The sequence below is a fragment of the Hirundo rustica genome, chromosome Z (assembly GCF_015227805.2).
Source record: "Hirundo rustica isolate bHirRus1 chromosome Z, bHirRus1.pri.v3, whole genome shotgun sequence".
In the NCBI taxonomy this organism is placed as follows: Eukaryota; Metazoa; Chordata; class Aves; order Passeriformes; family Hirundinidae; genus Hirundo; species Hirundo rustica.
The window spans coordinates 2,803,579-2,826,960 of record NC_053488.1 but is presented as its reverse complement, the minus strand read 5'-3'; the positions used below and the strand labels follow the sequence as shown (position 1 = coordinate 2,826,960).

The 23,382-nt window shown below is 45.4% G+C and overlaps 2 protein-coding genes across 2 annotated transcripts in view; one reads left to right on the top strand and one right to left on the bottom strand.

The window, feature by feature from the left end:
* Positions 1-23,382, bottom strand: part of PUM3 (pumilio RNA binding family member 3) — a 65,902-nt gene that overhangs the window by 30,950 nt on the left and 11,570 nt on the right. The window lies entirely within an intron of this gene.
* On the top strand, positions 58-10,949 carry LOC120765488 (acrosin-like). Its single transcript, XM_040090404.2, has 5 exons — positions 58-158; positions 7,923-8,165; positions 8,496-8,761; positions 9,032-9,177; positions 9,618-10,949. The coding sequence occupies exons 2-5, from the start codon at positions 7,945-7,947 to the stop codon at positions 9,969-9,971; spliced, it is 987 nt and encodes a 328-aa protein (XP_039946338.1). The 5' UTR covers positions 58-158; positions 7,923-7,944; the 3' UTR covers positions 9,972-10,949.

The window sequence follows — 23,382 nt, the reverse complement described above, 5'->3', positions numbered from 1 at the left end:
TAGATTGTTTTCCTCTGCATTTAAAACAGAAAGGATGTGTCCTTTATTTGCAGCACCAATTTATGTACTTAGCAGAGTGCATCTTGGCATACTGCGGATTCCTCCAGTCACGCATAACAACAGGAAACAGCAAAGGATTTAAGTGCATGTTAGCTCAGGTAAGTAAATGTCAATTATTTTTGTCTCAGCGCTAAACCATTACCGAAGTTATATAAAGCTTTTCTCTTTTGCTCGTCACACAGCCTAAATAGAATTTTGGCATATAAGTAACAACTGCTAATACAAAATAATGATGCCTGCACAAATACAACAAACTGTAACTGCAATAATGGTCATAAACTTGTTTTTCTACAGTACCTCTGCTTTATTTCCTGTCCTACGAGGGCTGACCACTCTACAATGGTATATTTTAGTCTAAAGCATTTCCTACCTAGAAAAATAGAGTCCCTCTTCTTTTGCAGTGGTAGGACAGAGAATACGAATTTCTTTCTCCTTTTACCACTCAAGCAACTTCAACAGTTGCAGGAAATTAAAGTTTGTCTTTAATGTGAAACAAAATTCTTCACAATAGCAGTTTCGTCCTTAAATAACACTCACCAAGGTGGTCCTATACTTAGTTTTCTCTTCCAGGAGATTTTTCTATAATGTACTGAAAAGGTCTGTAAGTTCAAAAAAGGGATAACACAGGTATTATGGGGAGACAAATTGCCTGAGATTTCAAAATGTTAAGATAAAGAACTCCAGGAGTTGTAGACAGGTGAAAGAACTGCTGATTAACAATTGCCTACTCTGAAACAGAGATAGTTTGAGTAGGTTCTTAAAAGTCTGCCATTTTCTCGATTGATGCAGAGATTCTGGTTCCTTTTTTAAAATTAAAAAAGTTACTATCAACTGTTAAATTAAATACAAATCCACACATGTCCATTTTCTTTTAATGTGTATACTAGTCTAAATTTCTGACAGTTCTAATTTCAAAGATTAATAAAAGGCAATTATCAACACAAATTAACAGAAGAGCATTTTAGAATGTATTGATAAACATCACCCCCTCTTGTAGAAACATGCCATAAAATCAGCACTCATGTACAAACATGTTAGTTCCAAGAATCACTGATATACCTGGTGTATATTTTACACATCTATCAAAAACTGTTCTATTCAAGCAAGAAACAATAACTTTTGTCCAGAAACTTATCACTCATAAAAAATAAAAGGTGGGTCTCTATGGCTTACATGTTCCTTCGTTTATTATAAAATAAACATATTTTAAAGTCCTATTCTGCAATGCTCATTTGGGTAAGTTGAACTAAGACAGTATAGAAATACTTGAAAACTAAATGAAGTATAGAAAACAAAATTACTTAATACAGGTTGTCCCCTAGAAAAAAGTTAGGAGTGGTCAGCCAGCAAATAAAGTCTTTCCGCCAAATTTTTAATTCTTTAATCACTTATACTAATCCTAAATCCATCATTGCTCACAAACTCTTTTTTAAGTAAAGTAAACTCAACATAAAGCTTTGTATCACATTGCCCCAAATTAAGCCATTAATATCTAGCTAGAGAATAAGGGTGAAGCAAGGAGATGTGTGATTTTTTTGAAAGAAGTAAAAATTTAATGTGGCCTTTATTGAGCAATTAATTTCTGGTGTTAAGTGGAAGAAGGATCTCAGCTGAGAAATCAAAGCCAAGCATGTGCTTCATTCAGGATGCGTGTGCTGCAGTCCTAGGGATTACTCCATTCTCTAACTGAAAGCCAGAGAGACAGTCAAAGATAGGCTGAGATTTATTTTCTCTTCTACATTTCTGGTATTAAAAGCAGTTGAGTGCAGAAGGTCACATCAGTAATCTGATGGTCTTGCCAGATTTCTTGACAGGGTTTAGAGTCTCCATGCAACAGCAGCTGATATTGCTACTTAACCTAAAGATAGCCAATATTTGCTGGGTTTTTTCCCCAGAGTGGTAAGAAAGATTTTTTTTTTCCCCACATTCCTCCTAACTAGGTCCCCCCCCCTAGGTTTTTACCGAAAAGAAAGAATACTGGTGGGTGCTAAATCCACACACATAAAAAGTATATTTACATATTAAAAAGGGTTGTTTCATTATATAGAAACCTCATTTGGCTCCTTTCTCTTTTCATTTGTGGATGGAAAAGGGAAAATCAAGGTCAAGCCATTTGTTTAAGAGACTAGAAATAATGAGGGAAGCTAGCTGCATGTTAGAAAGACAGCTGTTCACTGTGGCACCCTCACTCAGCTCAGAGACAACACCAACTCCAGTAGGAGTGTTGATCTGCTGGAGTTCAGGAAGGCTCTGCGGAGGGATCTGCACAGGCTGGATCATGGGCTGAGGCCGATGGTGTGAGGTTCAACAAGGCCCAGGGCTGGGTCCTGCCCCTGGGTCACAACAACCCCAGGCAGCTCCACAGGCTGGGGCAGAGTGGCTGGAAAGCTGCCCACAGGAAAAGGAGCTGGGGGTGCTGGTGACAGGGACTGAACAGGAGCCAGCAGTGCCCAGGTGGCCAAGAAGGGCAATGGCATCCTGGGCTGTGCCAGCAATGGTGTGGCCAGCAGGAGCAGGGCAGGGATTGTCCCCTGTACTCGGCACTGGTGAGGCCACACCTCAAATCCTGTGCTCTGTTCTGGGCCCCTCACTCCAAGAAAGATATTGAGGTGCTGAAGCACGTCCAGAGAAGAGCAATGGACCTGTAAAGGGTTCTGAATGAAAGTCTCATGAGGAGCAGCTGAGGGAGCTGGGGTTGTTTAGCCCGGAGAAAAGGAGGCTCAGGGGGATCTCATCACTCTCTGCAACTCTCTGACAGGACGCTGTAGCCAGGTGGGGGTCAGCCTCTTCTCCCAGTTAACAAGTGACTGGGCAAGACAAAATAGCCTCAGGTTCTCATAGGGAGGTTTAGATTGGATGTTAAGAAAAATTTCTCCAGAGAAAAAGTGGCCTAGCATTGGAACAGGCTGTCCAGGGGAGTGGTTAAGTTACCATTCCTGGAGGGATTTAAAATTCATGTATACGTGATGCTTAGGGACATGATTCAGCGGTGGACTTGGCTGTGCCAGGTTTATGATTGGACAGGATGATCTTAAAGGTCTTTCCCAATCTAAACAAATTGTGATTCTCTGATTCACAATGTTTACATTGCACGACCAGAAATATTACATACATTATGTACATTATATATATTACATCATATATATGTAATATACATACATACACACATCTATAACATTACATTACAAAAGTAGTCAGCTTTTCCCAGCAGTTCTTTTCACACTGTAGAGTTAATTCCTGGCTCTTTAGTCAACAGCCACTGTGCTCTGTTAAACAAGAAGGGTACTGTAGTTGTAGAATTTGGGGAAGAGGGTGAGAAAGGTAGAGGGAAAACCAAGAAATTAGATCCCAGGCATACAAACCTACCACAATAGGTTGTTGAAAACACTCATCCACAGCTGCATACACAGGCTGCAGAGGTTGATCACATAAAAATATTTTTGGTATCTAGAAACACATAAAGTGTTCAGGGGAAAAATAGGGGTTTTTTCTGTGTTCCAACCAAATCCAGGCACCCTAACTGTAAAAGGCACCTGTAAATGGCAGGTGAAGTGTAGCTAAACAATTCTTTCCCTTTCTTCTGTCGTTCAAGAGGTCAAATTGCAGTCTTCCTAATCTTAATTTGCCTTTCCACAAACACACTATGCAGCACTGATGTGTCATTATCCCCTAGAATGGACATACGGAGACATTTCACACCACAGCTCTGAAAGAACAGGCACACCAAGCAGAAAATAGGGAGAAGGGCTCAGACACTCTTAAGCTCAAGATTACGAAAGTAGTTTTCCAGAACTGGGAGTGGATCTTGTACAAATCTAAACAGGGATGAGGGCACCTCTTTTACAGGTCTGTTATTTTTATTGATATCAAATAAAATAAATGTCAAGCTATACCAACAGAATGTGGAAAACCAAAATTTTGGTACTATCAATATGCAAATGTGCATTTGATCTGTATTCTAAGTATTTCCAGTATGAAATCTGAAATGAAAATATATGTGCTTGAAATAATCTTCCTCCTGCACATTACCCTCTTATCGATTAACTGAAAAGTTTAATAGGTATTTTACTTCCAGGCAATGTATGGGGGATGGAAAGGAGAAAGAATAAGGAAGCTCATCTCCTTGTCACAGAAGTGTGGTCTAGATACAAAACCATGGTCAAGCCTTCTAACTTTTTGAGAAGCACTATAAAAGGGTAACTTTGAATGTTTCTCATTATTGCATCATCATACAAATCGTGAACTATAACAACTTTTTTCAAAGTGGATAAATTAGTCTAAAGCCTTCTGGCAATATTCCTTAATAGTGACAAATTCTGCATTACTAGTCCTATGCTAATTACATGAAGGGAAGATGTCCAGATGGCTGTGTGTCTTAAAGATATCTCAGAAGACATCCTTAAGGGAAGAACTCAAATGAGCACAACAGAGAATATCAAGTGACACCAATAACTGCAAGTGATCTTCTACCCCTTTCCATATGTTTGCTATACTGTACTAGCACTGACAAGTTCACCACTAAGCCATGTTCACTAAGCATGATGTCTTTGTGGTTTTCAAATACGTCCAGGGATGGTTACTTAATCCCTTCCCTGGGCAGCCTGTTCCAAAACTTGACAAGCCTCTTGGGAAAAAAAATTATTTCAAATCTAGGTCTTTCCTGGAGCAACCTGAGGGGTGGCTCCTTTGGTCCTACCACTGGTTACCTGGAAGAGACCAATCCCCACTTCACTGCAGCCTCCTTTCAGGGAGTTGAATAGAGCATTAGGGTCTCCCCTGCTTCCTCTTCTCCAGGCTAACCAACACAGCCAGCACCTGCTCAGGACCATGCTGCGCTGTGGATCACTCACCCCTCACACACGGTGCTGACAGTTATGGAGTCTGCGGTATGGATCAGAGAGAGGAAGATGCCTTGTTGATTTGAGGTGCAGACCTTTCTGCAAATAACTTTAAAATTGAAAGATGAGTTCACAAAAGGCATACTCTTGTGCTTGCCAGTTCAATTCAGTCAAGCAATGTTGTAATGCCCTCCCCACTCCCGAGTGAGCATTTCTGTATAAGGAAAAGGGTTTCAGTTTATCTGAAACCTATAAGGAAACCAAACTAGAAAGTTCTGTGTCTTTCTCTTTGTAATTGGCTCCATGCCAAGAGAGAAGCACCTGTTGGACCATGTCACTGTCCTTCAAAGTCTATGCCTCTACTTAAAGGCAATTTGCCAGTGGAACCCACCTAGACTATGGAGTACTAAAGGGACGACACAAAAGAACCAAAGAGCTTTTCAGGACTGCCGTAACAATGTCAGGATGCTCTCTGAGCTGTGTTCAACCTGCATTTTCTTTATCTGTTTATGATTATTATTTTCCCTGTTATTAAACCTTTTATTTTACAAAGCATGTCCGGGGAAGTTGTCTTGCTACGTGATTTAAACCATTTACCTGAACAGGGCAGGAATCCTGGGAGGTATTAGAAGAAAACTATAAAGCAAGGTGGATAATGTACATTAAACAGAACACGTTTTTATTTCTTATTAGGTACACTTTGGAGATTAACAAACAAACACTAGTTTTTAACACAAAACTTTTGTTAATTTTGAAACCTTACATTATACTTCCCAACTCTTCAGAATCTGTGATTTTAACATATTTTGATATGTTATGATCTCCAGTTGATAATTCTCTTAATTCCCTTTGGTATTTTTCTTGTAAATTGAAGTACTCACCTTTTTCCCCCCACCCTTTTATCTTCTCTATGTATTGTTATGCTCTTTTAATTTGCTTTCATGTCTTCTTGTCTCTGCTGTCAAAATAGATACACAGAACACTGTGTTTGTGAAGTATTTCTTGCCAGGCTCCTGTCCCTGATCTTTCTTTCTCCCTGAGAAGTTAACCAGACTGGGTTTCCCATCATTAGGCCCTCTTTGCCACGTCTCTGTTGTGTTCTCATGGTTCTTCTCTGCAGCCTTGCATTGGGTTTAAGTGGCAAAGTCTTCTAACAGAAGCAGTAGTGACTTCTGTGAGAAGACACTAGAAGAGAGACACTGCTCCTCCCCTCCAGGGAGCTAGCTCTGCTCAGCAGCTTCAACAGGCTGGCTCCTGCTTTTCTGCTGTGACTGCCCTGCACTCCAGCAGGTGAGCAATGATGTAGCAGCCAGACTGATGAGATGAGACTGGCACGGGATTTACCAAAGCTGTGGAGATTGGCATGTGGAGCTGAGAGCAGGACCACCCTGTCTACAGCTTCAAATTGCACGTCCTTGGCTACACACCCCTGGTGCCAAAACCGTCCTTGTCAGTGTGGGCCCAGAGCAGCAGCAGAAGGAGCCCTGACAGCAAGGACATGGGTCTGCCAGGTGGCATGGTCAGCGTGGGCTGTGCTGCATCTGTGTTTCATTGTGCTTCGTGCAGGAAGATTGACACTGCTTGGGAGCGCTTGGTTTACTGGGTGTGCACTTCATTGCTTACCCACCACAGCTGTAATTGGATTGGATTCTCAGCACCCAAACACAAAAACTACTGAAGGTGAAGGTGGATCGAGTCAACTCGCTAAAATCAAAGCTGTTCAATTGGCCTTGGACATTGCTGAAAGAGAGAAGTGGCCAAAGCTCTACCTCTGCACTGATTCGTGGATGGTAACAAGTACTCTGTGGGGTTGGCTGGACAGGTGGAAAAAGGCCAACTCGCAGCGTAGGGGAAAACCAGTCTGTGCTGCAGATGAGTGGAAGGACATTGCCACTCAGGTAGAGAAGTTACCTGTCAAAGTCCATCATGTAGATGCCCATGTCCCCAAGAGTTGGGCTAATGTGGAGCACCAAAACAACGAGCAGGTAGATCAGGCAGCAAAGATAGAAGTATCAAAGAGAGATTTAGATTGGCAACACAAGAGCTACTACTCTCCGTTGAATGCTTTTTGGGAAGGACCTGGTGGCAAACTGATGCAGAGAGCAAGGTGTCAGTGAACTTTGCAAAGAGGCTGTGATGCCCCATGGGGTGTGATCCGGTGAGCTTTTAGCAGGCAGTGCTGGAAGCCAAATGCTGCTGCTGCCACAAGGCCTGCACACCCTCATCCTGCCAGCAGAGCATTCTCTGGGACCTATCAGTAATGTCCAGTCCCAGCTTCTTCCTCCCTTCCTGCTTGGAACTTTCATGGGTGGTAAGGAACTGGCACAGGCTGTCTAAAGAAGCTGTTCTATCCCTGGAGGTGTTCAAGGCCAGGTGGGACGGGGTTCCAAGCATCCTGCTCTAGAGTAAGGTATTCAGGCAGGGGATTTGGAACTAGATAATCTTTAAAGGCCCTTCCAATCCAAACCAGCCTATGATTCTATGACTCTGTGTTGCCCCTCCACTCCTTAATGCCACTGTACCCGAAACACTGAACCAGCTGCTCTGTGACATCAGCGCTGGGGCCAAAGGTGCTGCAGGCATTAGTTGCACTGAATGAGCCCTCACTCTCAGCAGTGGATACATGCCACTGGCAGTGATGAATTTGCTGTGCCTACTTGTCCTACTGGCAATGTGCAGGTCTGTGCTTAGCAAATGGGACACCTGTGGGTAAGTGGCCTCAGGCTCTTGGAGGGAATTTGGACAACGTTTGAGGGTTTTTCTTGTGTCCTCTCTGGCCACACTACAGTTTTGTGAGCCCCATGCAGGAGCTTCAGCTCCTTTGACAGTGCCCAGGCTGCAGCACAGCTTGTCTACCGGGCTCAAGCAGAAACAGTGGTGGACAGACACATGCCCCATGGGATTCCCTGGCTCTGCTGTCCATGCAAACAATGCCATGTGGGGAGGGAAGCTGAAGTGACATTCACCCTGAGCAGCAGCAAGCCATCAATGGACAGCAGGACAGCAATGACTTTCTGTTTACAGAGGGACCTGTGGCCTCTGGCCCATGTCTGCTTCCCATGACCCCGTGGCTTACGACGATGACTCCATGGCTCCAGACTATGGCGAACTGCACATTGACGGTGGCACAGCTGTCCAGCCAGGAGCCTGGGCTGGGATTGTCAGTATCCAGGATCCCTGGGAGCCAGGCACAGGGCATATTTGTGGAGGGTCCCTCATCAGCACAGAGTGGGTCCTCACAGCTGCCCACTGCTTCATCAATGCCAGGTAGGGAGCAGCAGGGAATGGGTCTATCTCCACAACACCAGCAGGTACCCTGTTGGCAGCACCATGGGCTACTCCCATTGTTTCCCTGCAGTACACCCAATGCCTGGGTGTTGCAGACCTCACCTGAGGGACTACTCGGGAGAACACTCTACGCTCTTGCCACTGCTCCCTAGAATCCTCTAGGTCAACATTCTCCAAGCCCAAGTCATGCTAGGACAGTCATACACACTGCTTTCTTCTCTGACTGGAGAAGCAGAGGACAGGGAACTCCTGTGCTGCCGCAGCACACGGCTCTGCTCCCTCTCACCTCTTTCTCCACGCGCTTCTTAGGAACAGCAACACGTGGCACGTGGTGACCGGGGCCACCAGGTTGACTCAGCTGGGCCCTGAGGTGCAAGTGCGTCAGATTAAGCAGCTACGGGTTCATGAGCACTACACTCCTGGTGAGGAGAAGAATGACATTGCCTTGCTGAAGTTGGACCAGCCTGTTGTGTGCAGCCACTACGTACAGCTGGGCTGTGTGCCCGACTCCACACTGAAAGTGTCAGAGCTGAAAACCTGTTACATTGCTGGCTGGGGTTCTAACACTACAAGAGGTGAGTTCCCAAAAAGGACACATGCCCTGAGGACAAACACCAAGAAGATGGGTTGGGCTTCCCAAGAGTAGAGGCTGAAGCCAGAGTCGGGCTGCAGGAAGTTTGCCTCTGGAGAGGTAGTCCTGATCCACTCCCCAAAGCCAGACAGAAGGGGGAAAGCAGAGCAACATGGTATTTGCCTAGGAAACCCCAGGGAAGGGCTTCATCCCCCAGCACCGGAGGGGAATGGCCAAGGAACTGCCGTGTACCTGTTTCTTTCTGTGCTCACAGCTCAAAGACCAAACGATGTCCTGCAGGAGGCCAAGGTCCATCTCATTGATGTCCAGCTCTGTAACAGCAGCCTCTGGTACACAGGGGCCATCCACACTCAAAACCTGTGTGCTGGTTACCCCGTGGGTGGCATCGACCCCTGCCAGGTAGGAATGTGAGACAAACCACTCAGGCCCCAGCAGCGCAGGCACCACCCCAGCACAGCCAGTCACCTCCCAGCCCCGGCTACCCACCGCTCTTAGGGCTTCTCTCCCCTTCCCCTTCTGCAGGTCCTTGTCCAGTGTCCCCATTGTCCCAGAGGCTGGCCCTACAGCCAGGAAGCCATGCTCTTGGCAGTCCAGAGCTCCAGTGTCAACACTGGAACATCCATCCTCTGCACATCCAGGATCACTGTGCAGAGATGAGAGCCCTACCATACAAGCTCCTGACCTGCTCCCAGCTGAAGTTCTGGAGGCTCCAGCGCCTGAGCTGAGACCTTCTCTGCCAGGAATACTGCTCTGTCAAGGGCTGTGAGAGAGGAGGAGACAGCTCTAGTGCTGACAGCAGTCACCCAACATCACCTTATTCCTCTCTTGCTCCACTGCAGGGTGACAGTGGTGGTCCTCTGGTATGCAAGGATAACGATGCTGCCTTCTTCTGGCTCGTTGGTGTGACCAGCTGGGGAAAAGGCTGTGCAAGAGCAAACCAGCCTGGAGTCTACACCTCCATTCAGCACTTCTATGACTGGATCCTGGTCCAGATAGACCCACAGCCAGATAGCAGGGCATCAAGACATTCTGTGACAGCCCTAACCCCCCCTCAGAAGCCAAGGCCAATACCAACACCATCGGGCAGGTTTAGCTCCTGCCCAATTTCACTCCAGAAGCTGGTGGATTTTTTTACTCAGGTGCAGAAGTTCCTTGAGGTCCTAAGGAGAAAACTGGCTAGAGAAGCAGGATGAATAGGATCCAATGCAGGCTGCAGTGAACCGTGACCATTTTCTTTTGGGGCAACGCCTGCTGATCCAAAGGCAGCCTCAGTGCCTAAGGCCTGCTCTACCCTGCTCACGCTTCTCTGTGTGCACACAAATCCTGAATCTGACTTAATTGTGGAAATAAAGTTGCCTGATTTCACTGTTAAAGGTGTTTTCAGTCCCAGACAGTCTCCCGTGCAAGGCAAGGACTTCCACATCTGGTACATGCAAAGTTAGGTTGAGGATAGATATCAGGTGCAATAGAAAAGAGTCAGTCCAAAGGACTGAAACTCTCTTTGATCAGAGAGGAGGGCAAGGGTGCAGTAGAAGAAGGGAACACAAGTCACAGAGCAATGAGGGGCTTACAGATATTAGAAACAGCAGTTAGAAGTCCAAAGTGTTTTAGGCTGCCTGCTGGTGGGATCAGTCTGTGTTTGTGTGCACACTGGGGAAAAAGTGGACTCTTTCATGACCCAGGAGACGTGGTTTGTAGAAAGACCCAAGCTTTGCACCAAGGGCTGGGTAAGGAACTTGACATCCAGCCACAGACAGCATAGGGATAAATTTCAACTAATTTCTATACTGTTATTTGAGGAACATGCTGTGCTTATGAATGTAGGGAGTGAGGTTGTGTTCATGTTTCACTAGAAAACATCCATTCCAGATCACCTGGCAAGGCAGAAAAGGACTGGACCATGTTCATGAAGGGGGTCGTTATTGATACTTGGGTGCCAGTAAATGTATTGCTCTGTCTACGCCAACCTGGTTTGCTGTTCACAGTAACTGTGTAAGTCCCCGTGTCTGTGTTGGTGTACCTGGCTCTCTGGGATGCACACATGCACAGACACACAGTTTTGTCCTTTAGGAAGCAGAGCTATACCTAACAAATAGCTCAGAGCTATCAGCTACCACAGACACTGCTCACCTCTGATGTTACTTCCAAACATGAATTATCATACCAGCCAGGTAAAGTTTATCTGTCTCAAGAAGTCTCGTATATGAGCCAAGTTGAGAATTCCTTGTTATTGTTATGAAATTCAGAATGAATAAAAAATTGCCCTTGATATAACTAGTGGTTCTTAAGTAAAATATTAACTCAGAGTAATAGAAGAACTGTAGGGCTGAATAGCACTGAATTTTCATTGCTATTTGTTATCTATGCACTGAGAAAGAAAATTCTTTTAGGAAAATTATAACTAAGACTTTTTCAAGAGCTTGCATTTCGTAGCAGCTCTCACCTTCCTTTCAGTCTCATAAATACATGCTGTGTGAGTTGTGAAAAAACACGATGACAAATCAGTTTTCCTAAATCAGGCTGAAATTATTGCTCCAACATTTCTACTACAGTATAAGGACGGAAAATTTCAACCAGAAAAAAATAAATCTAATAATCTATTCAGAGAAGCCATAAGCAACTGTTATCCAGCACTTTCGCTGAAATGCCTCTGTCTGCAAAATCCATAGCAGTAAGAGTGATGCCAGAATAATTTTCCTTAATTGCATTTGTGCTATAAACAGTCCAGCACATCTTTTTGAGGATATCTTATTACCACAGGAGATAATGACCGACACTTCATACCTTTTTATTTTTTGAAATGATACTGAACAGAAAGTTGCAGACTAAAACTACAAAGAAATAATTTGCTTGCTAGAGATGTTTGTTCCTTGAAGCTTGATGAGTTTTGTGTGTTTCCTAAAGCACATTTTCTTATATTATATACTTATATAGTGGCATTTCTGTTGGACAGAAGAACAGTATGTAATTACATGCTTTACTGTTGTAATTTGAACCCCTAGGCACTGTGTTAGTAATGATATTTTCTTCATCCACTGTTCTTTTATAGCTTTTTTTGAAAATCATTCTTTCCCCAAATTCTTTAGGGAATCTTACTTGCAAACATGGCCTCTACTAAATATTGTTAATTTAAACAACCAGACCTGAATCATAAGAAAGGTTAAAGAGGGAGCATGACTGCAGTAAGATTTTTTTTTTTTTTTCTCCACACTACATTTGCCTGCACTCTTGGACAAGTCTCTGAACTGCCTTTCTAGGGTATTTTATATATGCTTAGCAGCAGGACAAAACACAGCACTAGCTGCTGGAAATAAAATCCCAGCCAAAACTAGGACAAATGCAGTACATGAATTACCTGTTCTTGCAACAGTGAACAGTGAGAATTCAGAACTGGAACTTAAAATAATTTTAATTTCAGGTGCAAAATTACCATGTTTTAAAGAAAAAGCCTGCAAAGAAACAAAACACACTGTGTCCTTCAGTAACCCACACTGATAATAACATGCTCAAAAACCAAGTAGTTTGAACCAGACTATTTTGTGTCATGATATATTTGCAATCTGAGATTTCTATATACTTTCACTGCATAAGCAGTATCAAAAGAGCCTCAAAGTTTACAGTGTTTTTGGTACAGGCATGTAGCAAATGGCAGGGCCGAGGAGTAATGTGCTCTGATGACATGTGAATAGTGATATAGAGCCAGGAAAATAGTTAAGAATAAAGACATAGAGTAAGGAGATAAGAAATTCATAGTAAAATCAAGAATGAGATACTTTTTAAAGAAAAAATAGAGTCTTACTTCTGAAAGCTCTTTTTCAACACAGAACAAGACAAGAACATGAAAAACATCGCTGGATCAAATGTTCCTTGTAGTAAAAGAGTGTATTTAGCACTTTTGCGCTGACACCCATTTTCCTTTCTGAAATGTCATGCTGTTCATGTTAGCTTCTTTTTCTAAAACTATGGTGACCTTGTTTTCTTAGTGATGGATCTTTACCAGTTGCAGGGTCCTATGGGGTATTTTACTATCCAGTAATTAATTTGAAAGTCTTCAAATTAACTGCACAGCAGTTGCAGGTATGGTCACTGATGACTGTCCTTTCTACTCCCATCTTCACAGAATTGACTAGGTTGGAAAAGACCTGTGAGATCGAGTCCAACCTATGGTCGAACAACATTGTCCACTGACAATGGCACTAAGTGCCACATCCAGACTTTCCTTAAACACCTCCATGGACGGTGACTCTCCCACGTCCCTGGGCAGCACAATCCAATGCCCAATCATGCCTTCTGTCAATAATTCTTCCAAATGTTCTCCATCCCTAACCTAAACATCCCCTGGGACAGCGTAAGACCATGTCCTCCTAACCTGTCACTGGTTGCCTGGGAGAACAGCCCAACCCTAATGTGGCTACACCTTTCCTTCAGAGAATTGTAGAGAGATATGAGGTCCCCCCCTGAGTCTCCTAAACAACCTCAGCTCCCTCAGCTGCTCCTCATGAGACTTTCATTCAGAACCCTTTACAGGTCCATTGCTCTTCTCTGGACATGCTTCAGCACTTCAATATCTTTCTTGGAGTGAGGGGCCCAGAACAGAGCACAGGATTTGAGGTGTGGCCTCACCAGTGCCGAGTACAGGGGACAATCCCTGCCCTGCTCCTGCTGGCCACACCATTGCTGGCACAGCCCAGGATGCCATTGCCCTTCTTGGCCACCTGGGCACTGCTGGCTCATGTTCAGTCACTGTCACCAGCACCCCCAGCTCCTTTTCCTGTGGGCAGCTTTCCAGCCACTCTGCCCCAGCCTGTGGAGCTGCCTGGGGTTGTTGTGGACAAAGTGCAAGACCTGGCACTTGGTCTTGTTGAACCTCATACTGCTGGAATCAGCCCATGGATCCAGCCTTCTGCAGAGCCCTATTACCCTCCAGAACATCAACATTCCACCCCAATTTGGTGTAATCTGAAAAATCTGCAAGTGGTGGAGACTTTAACAACTCAGCAGCTATGATATTGCAGCCTTGCTTATTGCAGCCTTGATATTTTGTAATATTATCAAGGGGGAAATGTCTTTAAACTAAAACAGGGTAGGTCTAGATTAGATGTTATGAATTCTTTGCTGTGAGGGTGGTGAGGCACTGGAGCAGGTTGCCCAGAGAAGCTGTGCATGTCCCATCCCTGGAAGCGTTCAAGGCCAGGATGGATGAGCCTTTGAGCAACCTGGTCTAGTGGAAGTAGGAGGGGACTAGATGGGTCCCTTCCAACCCAAGCCATTTTATGACTCTATGAATGTGATTAAAACTTTCAACATTTCACAGTTCCTCCTATCCAAATAGTAACAAATATTAAAATGTAAAAAAAAAACCCCTTTGTACATTTCTAGCGAAAGGGAATGACATCAGGGAAGCAGAATAGGTACTCATTGTAATTTCACAATTTAAGTAACTTTATCTTTCCTACTTTAACCAATCCTGTTTCCAGAATGGAAATCTTGGCAACAAGATAGAGAAGGATGTGGGCATTGGGGTCTAGGAGGTGCAGGGAAAGGAGCAGGTAGGAAGTCAGGTGCTGCAGAGTGATTTCAGCCAATGATAGAGTCTCTTTGGGGACACAAACCAAAGTGAAAGCAAATGCCAGCACCGAAAAATGGGCTACCATTACCCAGGGAATGGGTCTCTGGGGCGCAGCTGGACAAGCTGCCTCCAGAGTGTCTTGGAATGGTATTAACTGAGCAGGAAGCTGAGGAAGTTGCAGGGAGGACAGGCACACCAAGGATGACTGAAGCAGTTAGCACTGGGAGGGCACTTGCCTGGGACACAAGGGAGAGCCCTCATGCTAAGGACCTGCACCCCTTTCAGGGACAGGGTGACCACATGTATTGAGGGGACAGGGTTGGCAGGAGTGGTGGGGTCCCATGGCCATGATGGTGCCACAAAATCCTATTCCCCAAAAGTGGGGATTGTCACAGCCCTGGGGCTCCTGCAAAGTTCAGGAGACCCCTCTCTGGTCCCAAAGAGGGGTATTCCAGAGAGAGGGATGAGGTGTCACAGACCTGAGAGTCCTGATGAGCCCAGCCATGCCCCTTAAAACATGGCTAAATACCCTGGTTGTCCCTCGGAAAGAGGGTGTCACCACACAACAGTCTGAGGCAATGGGGGTGTGTCATTGTCCCTAAAGTCCCACCAAACCCAGCATCCACTGGGAAACAGTTCTCATGGAGTGGGGTGTCCAGGGCCATGCTGCTGCCATTCCACCACACAAAGGCAGCAGTAAATGGGCCAACACTTGTGCCTGTCCCAGCCACAATCCCTTGAAGGTGTCTCTAGGTCTGCAGGGAAGTAATCACCCCAGCTCTCTCCCAGGCCAACTGGTCTTCCTTTCCCCAAGCCTGCACATCCTTCCAGCCCAGCCTGGCATCTACCTTACAGCCCCAGGTCAGAGAGCACACACCCCCAGCAGCCAGCAATGTGTTGTAGTGCAGGTCAGGATCCAGGCTTGCTCTCTTGCCAGGAGTTATACTGACTGTGTAAAAAAATAACAATCACAGTAAGACAAAACCAAGATGCATTCCTACACCGAGGAAACACTTCCAACCCTCCAAGCTTCAGGGCTAAGATGAAGTCCCTCCTGTCCCTCTTGTCCCCTGAGGTCTGCCATAGTGGGAGGCAGAATAGTTCCCCCCAAAACCTCAGAAGTCCTTGAGATGGCTGTAAAAATCCCACCTGCTGAGCTTGCCCTCACAGGTGAAGCTCTTTAAGTGGAACTTGCACAGCTCCTCCTTGAAGTCCATGTGGCCTGTTGGGCCACAGTCTTGGGGTCTGCAGCATCTAGACACCCATGGCCCTGTCAGCACCTGCAGCACAACCCTCAGCACAGACCCACCTGGGGCACCTTTTGCGTTCCACTGTGGGGAACTGCGAGAAGTTCTTTTAGTAATGGATGGTTGGGAATGAAATGAAACCAAACGAGGCAAACATTTTATCTATGAACTGTTTATGGAAAGGAAAGAGGAAAGGGAAAGGGAAAGGAAAAGTGAGTTACCCGAATGAAAGAGGGCTAGGAGAGACAGAAAAGGAGGAGGAATGGGGGAGAGGGGAGAAAGAGAGAGACAAGACAGAGAGGAAGAGAGGGCATTAGCTCCAGCGAGTCAGGGGAGTGCTGTCGAGGCGGCAGGGGTGTGCGGGCTACCTGCGTGTGCACGGGCCGGGTCCGAACGAGCCAGAGTCCCGGCTCCACCGAGGCGGCAAGGTTGGACGCAGGGAGCCAGGGCAGGGATGCAGAGACAAAGCAGGTAGGGCATTGGGCAGGGACACAGGGAGGCAAGATAGAGGCTGGGGCGAGCAAGAGCCAGCGAGGGCAGGAGAGCCAAGAGGCTGCCCAGGGCTAGGGCAAAAAGCATAAAACTCAAAAAGCCCCGACTCAAAAGCAAGTTTCGAAAAGAAAGTCTCAAGAAAACCAAGTCTTACAAGCGCAGTCTTAAAAAAGCCCCAATCCAAACAGCCCCACTCAAAGAGCAAGTTTCGAAAAGTCGTCTGACTGCCTGTTACCGAGTTAAGTGTTTATTCCCATGGCCCCTCCCAAAGTCTGCCTGCTGACAGGAGACCATTGTCCCAGTCTGACCTTTCGCCATCTGACTGGAGAAGCACCCCTGGGGTGCTCAGTGTCTCCTACTGCCTGACCTATGTGAGGCGTTGCCAGGCAAAGTCCTCACAAAAACAAGGCTTCTTCTAGCTGCCTCCTGCACGTGGCACATGTGCAACCTCTCCCTCAGGTGCCTCTGACATCCATTGTTGAGGTGTAACAAAACTAAATTGGCTCCTCATAGCACCCATGATGTCTTCTTCTGTGTTCTGTCTTTTGATTAAAAGGCAACAGCTCTCATTATGTCTGTTTGCCTTTCTGTCTGTTCAATCAGATCCTTCGTGACCTTTGTTCCAGGTCAGGAGCACCACTAGTGCTACTGTGCAACTAACAGCTTCAGCAGTCAATGGAGTAAATTTACACTGTAGTTTGCATTATAGGATTTAATTTTTAGTTGCTTTAAAAATATTAAACTTTTTGTTCTGGAAAGTGTTTTGTGTTCTCGGGCTGTGTACACAGACTGGGGATTCCCAATCCTCTCTATTCTTCTTGTCAGAAGTATCTGTAAACCCCACAGATAACATGTCCCTTCCCACACAAGTTCTGCTCCACCATGGTATGGCAGTTGCCTACTGCCCTCCAATCTGTATCCAGCTCTGGCAAAGGTGACCACGGGCTCTTCTCCTTACTGTGATTTCTTTAGGCTAAGCAGTGAGATGGATTTTTCTTCCAGTGTGTTTCCTGGACGCAAACTATCAATGCACAAATTTCAACATGCCTTCAAATCCTCAGAAGCTGACTTTGCAATTGGTATTGGTATTATTTTAGTGAAGGGGCTGGACATAATCGAATGTTTACAGTAAAATAGATAAAATGGCCAGTGGAGCTTACATTATGGCTCGGTCATATGTCACTCTTAAACTTTACTTGCTGTACTATTTTATCTCCTTACAGAGCCATTAAGAAGTGTGGTTAAAAATGTTTTCCTGTTCCTACTCTGTTAGTTGTAAGTGAATATTTACCCATTGTTTTTCTAATCATAATGCTAATAAATAAATGTAATAATAGATTTATAAATAAAGACACAGTTAACTAAATTACAGTAAGGTATCACAGGTGCAGTTACACAAAATTCACATAAGTGAAGAGAAAGCACCAACAGAAATAAGATCTAAGCAGTCCAATGGCTAATACTAATGAATAAAGAAAAAAAAAATGCCACTATTTCAACAGAATTATTGGAACTATTGATCAAGATGCTACACAGTGTTGACTTAAAGCTAATGAACATTGGGAATTCCAAACTGGAATTCCAAATGTGTTCTTCAGAAACAAAACCTGCTGCTGTGATATTTACATTTCAGGATAAAAAAAAGACAGTGCAGTTATGCTTTGCGTATTTTCAAGTGGGACAGTCAAATTTGGTTTGTCATCAGGAACACCATAACATAGTTATATTCCTTCCACCAGCTGGATTCCACACTCTTATTAATGTCACGCACACATGGCAGTGAAAACACTAAGCAGTCCAGCAATTTGAAGAGTTGTATTTAATAAATGATTAATAAATGGTTTACAGGTTGAAGGTGAGAATTAACCTCTTTGAGCCTCGTAGCATTTTGGCCACTGACCTCAAGTAAGAGCCAAAATGTCACTGGGACCATTCAAACACCATTCTCTGCTCTAAGTCTCTGCCCATGACGAATGGACCTGCAGCAGACACGTTGGCAACAGGCTGTTTGATAACAGGGTACATACCAACTTCTTCTCTGGCACTTAAGGATGTTTCTTCATGTTGCTCTTATCCCTGCTGGCAATTTGTCTAAACTAAGAAGCCTTGCCTATAACAGACCTCCAGGCATGAGTTTTGCTTCTGCTCCTTCATAGTGTGGTGTAGAGGCATGTCCCTGCTTCTTCCTTTGTAAACCTGACCAACTCCTCCTGACCTCCCTTGTCTTTCTGTCGTGTTGCTCATCCAGCTGAGGTCTCTCTTTTCCAGGGAGAACACATGACCACACATCAGGTCGGCCACTGGAAATGTCCTGCACAGAGATTACCAAAGAGTCAAGTCCTTTATCTACAAGCATTCACTGCCTAACTTTTGATTCTTGCTCCTGGGAGGTAGAAAACCTGAAACAGGATATATTGTACACTAGATAGTTTAGGGGTTTTAAATGTCTTAATTCAAATAAAGAATACAGATTAAATTATACTTCCAGGGCAACACTGTGACTGCTCCATAAAAAAAACAAAAAAACAAAAACAAAAAAAAAAAAAAAAAAAAAACCAAAAAAACCAAAAAAAAAAAAAAACAAAAACAAACAAACAAACAAACAAACAAACAAAAAAAAAAAACAACAAAAAAACCCCAAACCCCAAAAAACCTGAATGTTTTATGTTCTTAGTTATTTGGGTTTTTTAAACTTGGCAAGTTTGGCAACAATTTTCTGGCCATGCCAATTGCTTTTTAAAATCTCTCACTAGTCTTTTCCTTTTTTTAAACTAGATTTTTAGCTTTTTGTAAAGAAATAAACGGAACTGCAACAGTTAATGGCACCAAAGAACAATCCCCTTCCTTTAAAATACAGAATAATGTCTTTGTTTTTCTCCCTTCCCTCTGCATTTTGGCAGAAGTCTCTTGAGATGGTACAGTATACTTTTACAGGACTTCAGTGTGCTGGAATAATGCTGTTAGGGACGGAGAAAACATTCCATTTGTTCTCCTATCCACCCATGTCTGTCTGTCCGTCCATCCATCCATCCATCCATCCATCCATCCATCCATCCATCCATCCATCCATCCCTTGGGTTATTCACTTATTAGCCTACTTTTAGGTCTCCAGTTACGAGTTTGAGGGTACACTACTACCCAGAAGTGGCTGACCTTTAGGAAGCTGAAAGAAAAGTCATTTAAATCAGCCAACAAAACCTGAATTTGGCACTGAATGAGCTGCTGTGCTTCTGCTTCTCATTATGTTCACAGATTGGTGGCAAACACAACTTGTTTGCCAGGCAGATGCCATGCTGGTGACTTAGCAGCAGTATAAACTTCTCATATATGCAGTGAGAAGTCCTATGTGGGGTCTCATTAGGCAGAACAACAAGCAAGGACATTGCATCATCCATAAGCAACCTGGTTCCTCCAGGGAGTCACAGGTCAGAGTGAACTCTGCCAGCTCTGCTGTGTCACAGGGATTTGGGGGAATGGAAGACAGGAATGCCACAGCATTGACAATGACATCAGCTGCAGGAGAAGAGGCACATCATGCTTGGCAGGCAATGAGACAGAGCAGAACTTCTGCTGGATGGCTCCAGTCCTAGACATAGCGTTGGGCCACCAGTACCTCTTTAAATTTATTTCCAATTCAGATAAGCATTTCTTCTTGTATGTGTCTGACTTGCCTCAATTTTTAGAAGATGCTTTCCTTCCCAGGCTTCTGGTGTTTCTGGAGCCTGGCCGTTGTCTCTTCCCCTCTTCAGGCACTGGCTGTGCTCACTGTTGTGGCCGTTGTCATGTCATGATGTTTCTGCCCCCTGAGCAGACAGCTAGGATGTTTCCTGTGGCTCTAAGCACTGCACATTGGCCCTGCACAGTGGGTTTCCAAGATTTGTTGGTGATATTACGCTTAAAATCTTCTGGTAGACTGGTGGTTTTTATTTTTAAACATGCTTCAACTGCCAGCTGCTGTTCCCACTTGCAGCACAAAGTAAGAGGATATGTACTTGGTGAGATGACAGCATGCAGCATTTGTTGTTTCGCATTTTCCTTTAGACATCTCTCTTCTATGCGCTTTTTAAAAGATGGAGAAACCCTCCCATTCCTTCCCTTTCTCTCTGCCTTATAAAATATCTTTTCATTAAGTACAATTAAGGTCTGAGTGACTCCCCCAAAAGAGGAACATGTCTTTAAGAATGTAGTTTAAATGCTTCACCATATCAGAGGCACATTAACTGTGGTTCATGATAATTTCAGAAATTCATCTTCTTCACGCAGGGGTTTGCCATGGTAAAATGTAGAGAGAATGGCGGTCAGAGGTTTTTCATTTATGTCCACTAAGAGGACACTGGGGGAAAAAAACCCCCAAACAAGTCAGTAACTTAAAAACTGGTGAACTGTGCATTGCAACAATTAGACTTTTAAATCTTTATTTAAAGGACCTTGTATGTCTGGTTTTTGGCTCTGATTCAGGGGAACTGAGACCAGAAAGCAGCGTTATGATCATCTGATCTGAACCCCAGAATTGCAAAAGCCATAGAACCTTCTCTCATAGTATCTGCCCTGAACACATTAAGTTTTACGTAAGTTGGTCCAGCATTTCTTTCCATGTGTGGCACAGCAAGTGTGGGATCTGAAGGACCCATGGTATCCTTAGGTAGCACCAGGACTCAGTGATTTGCAATAGCAAACTTGTGGAAGAACACTTCAGGCTGTGAATTAGGTGCCTGTTTGGGTACTGTACTTAAATCTCTAAAGAAGCCCTGCAGGTTTGAGGTGCTATGTCTTATTTCTCTTAGTTGCATTTGCTCCTCACTGTTATAAAATGTTCTTAGAGGAAGATGACAGCACAGACTGAAGATCTGGGTAGGAACTGCCTACCCATGCGGAGCAGAGAGCAGTGAGGCAGTGCTGGCCACAGCCAAGTCTCTACGTACTGCCGAGAAACAGCTTCCATCATTATGTGAATCAGATACAGCCTTTTGCATAAGCTTTACAAAAACTCTAGGCTCTCTGAACTCATTCCCATTCCAAAATGAGGAAGATCCTCTGGATTATCTCATCTGTTTCCCCTTGTTGTGCTAATGCAGGGCACCAGTGACACACTGGTCTCTCCTGGCCTGCATGATCAGTATCCTACCCATCCTCAGCCATCCCAGTAATGGCTCAGGTAATTGTGGTACAATTTGATGCCCTGGGCTGGGGAACTTTTCTTTGGATAAAAGGTGAAAAGGGTCTCTCAGATATCTAAGGCAGGCTTCTTGTTAGCACATCTTAGTGTTATCAGAAGAGCAATATGGGCAAGAGCTATGTAATGTGAGTGATGTGAAATAAGATCAGAAGCTAATTTCAAACAAAATAAAAACGAGAGACAGAGCCTGATGAAATATTTTTTGTAGGAAAATACAAAGTTTTGAAGTTTACAAAGTATCCATGGATACATTTTCAGTTCATGCAAATGAGTGTTACTTAACAATTAATGTTTTAGAAAACTGGTACGTTTTGAATATTAGCTCTTAGCATATTGCATCAAGCAACATTTTACTGAGATAACTGACTTCTCTATGAACTTTTTCCTGAATCTGAGTACACTGAAACTCAATCTGTGTGTGTTCCCAAAGTAGATCTCAAAGTCTTCCTTCCTCCTTTCCATTCTTCTCTATGTTGCATATGGTTTCCCACAGCTGACAATACAAGATGCAAAAAGCAGAACTGCTGCAGTATTTTCTTTTGATTGGCCTCTTCCTTTTCAAAGCACACTGAACTTGTGTTTCTGGCAACCTTTTTTTTATTACTAAGATTTTAAACATACCAAAGGATGCACGTTGCACCTTTTATCTAAGGATAGTTTGGCGTGTATATTTAGATCCTTGCTGGCAGTCCACTGAAAGACATGCAAACCACGTGATTCACTGCAGATAATACAAGCAGGACCTGTGACTTACACAGTGAGAGGTCTGTAGATATTCAGGTACATATATTGATATTTGTGTATTTATATATGGACAGGACAGTCATAGCGATCGGTAATTACATTCCTTATGTCTACTGCCAGCAGATCTACCTTCCTGAAGAACAACCCTTTTCTTACACTGTGTCAGCAGAGCAAGGGCAGGTGACTCACTTCCCCCCGACAGTGCAGTGCCCATTTTCTAAGCCCATGCCACCCCCAGGCCCACCAGCCACGACCCGCCCGTCTCACCGCTCCTTCCGACCCCGCCGAGGGACGTAAGCGACAGCACCAAGTCCCCTTCCCGTCATGTACTGCAAGTCGTCGGGCAGGCGGCTGGTCACCTCCAGGCCAGCGTCCAGCTTCTCCTTGTTGGCCTTGGTCAGTCTCTTGATCTTTATGAGGAGGTCGGGCCGGTTGTAGCGAAAATGCGGGTTCCAGAAGTGGTGCAGGGGCCCATCAGCGTAGCCGGTATCGCCCCCCGCCATGGCCGGACTAGGCCCCGACCCGACCACGCCGCTGGCCGGACTCACCGTCACCTTGTGGAACCCGTACAGGTTGAGCTGACGGATGATGCTGCCGAAGTTCTTGGTTTTGAAGAGCTCCTCCTCCCCGCCGGCGCTGGGCCCCACGCGCAGCAGCTCCTCCTCGAAGAGCCCCTGGTCGATGAACAGCCCCTCGCCGCGCGCGTCCCAGCGCACCGAGCGGACGCTCGGGCTGTTGACCAGCAGCCACAGCTTCATGGGGAAGGTGCAAGGCCGGGGGATGACAGGGCGGGAGCGGGGCCAGAGGGGGACGGCGGAGGGGCGGAAAGCGCCCGGCAGCGGCGGCTTCGCCATGGTGCCGGGAGGCAACTGTCCCCACGCGCGGCGGCGCGCGCCCAACGCCCCGGCGGCCGCGGCAACGGCAGCGCGCGAGGGCAGCACCGCGCCCGCCGGGCGCCGGCACGCGCCCGACGCACGACGCACGGCTCGTGCCGGCCTCCGCCCGGCCCCGCCGGCGCCCTCGGCGCTCGGGCCGCGCCCTCAGAGCCCTCCGGGCCCCTCAGTGATTCCCCCCACAGGCCCAGACCCCCACTGCCCTCAGCCTCGCTGGAAGAGGTCGGGAAGAATGCGACTCTCTAACGTTGTAATTCCAGTGTTAGAAAGGAGGAGTTGCTTTATTTCGGTGGTGGCTGGACCGGTCTTATAAGACGCGCCCGCGCAGTTTCAGCATTCCTGTCCCCCTTCTTACAGCTTATTTACGTATACAAAGCTGTAGACGTTGTAGTTGGGCGTGCATGCACAATTTGGGGAATGGTCTCAAGAGGGTCTTTGGTGGTTATTTGGAGGATGGCCTCCGCCTCACTTTATCCTTTCGTG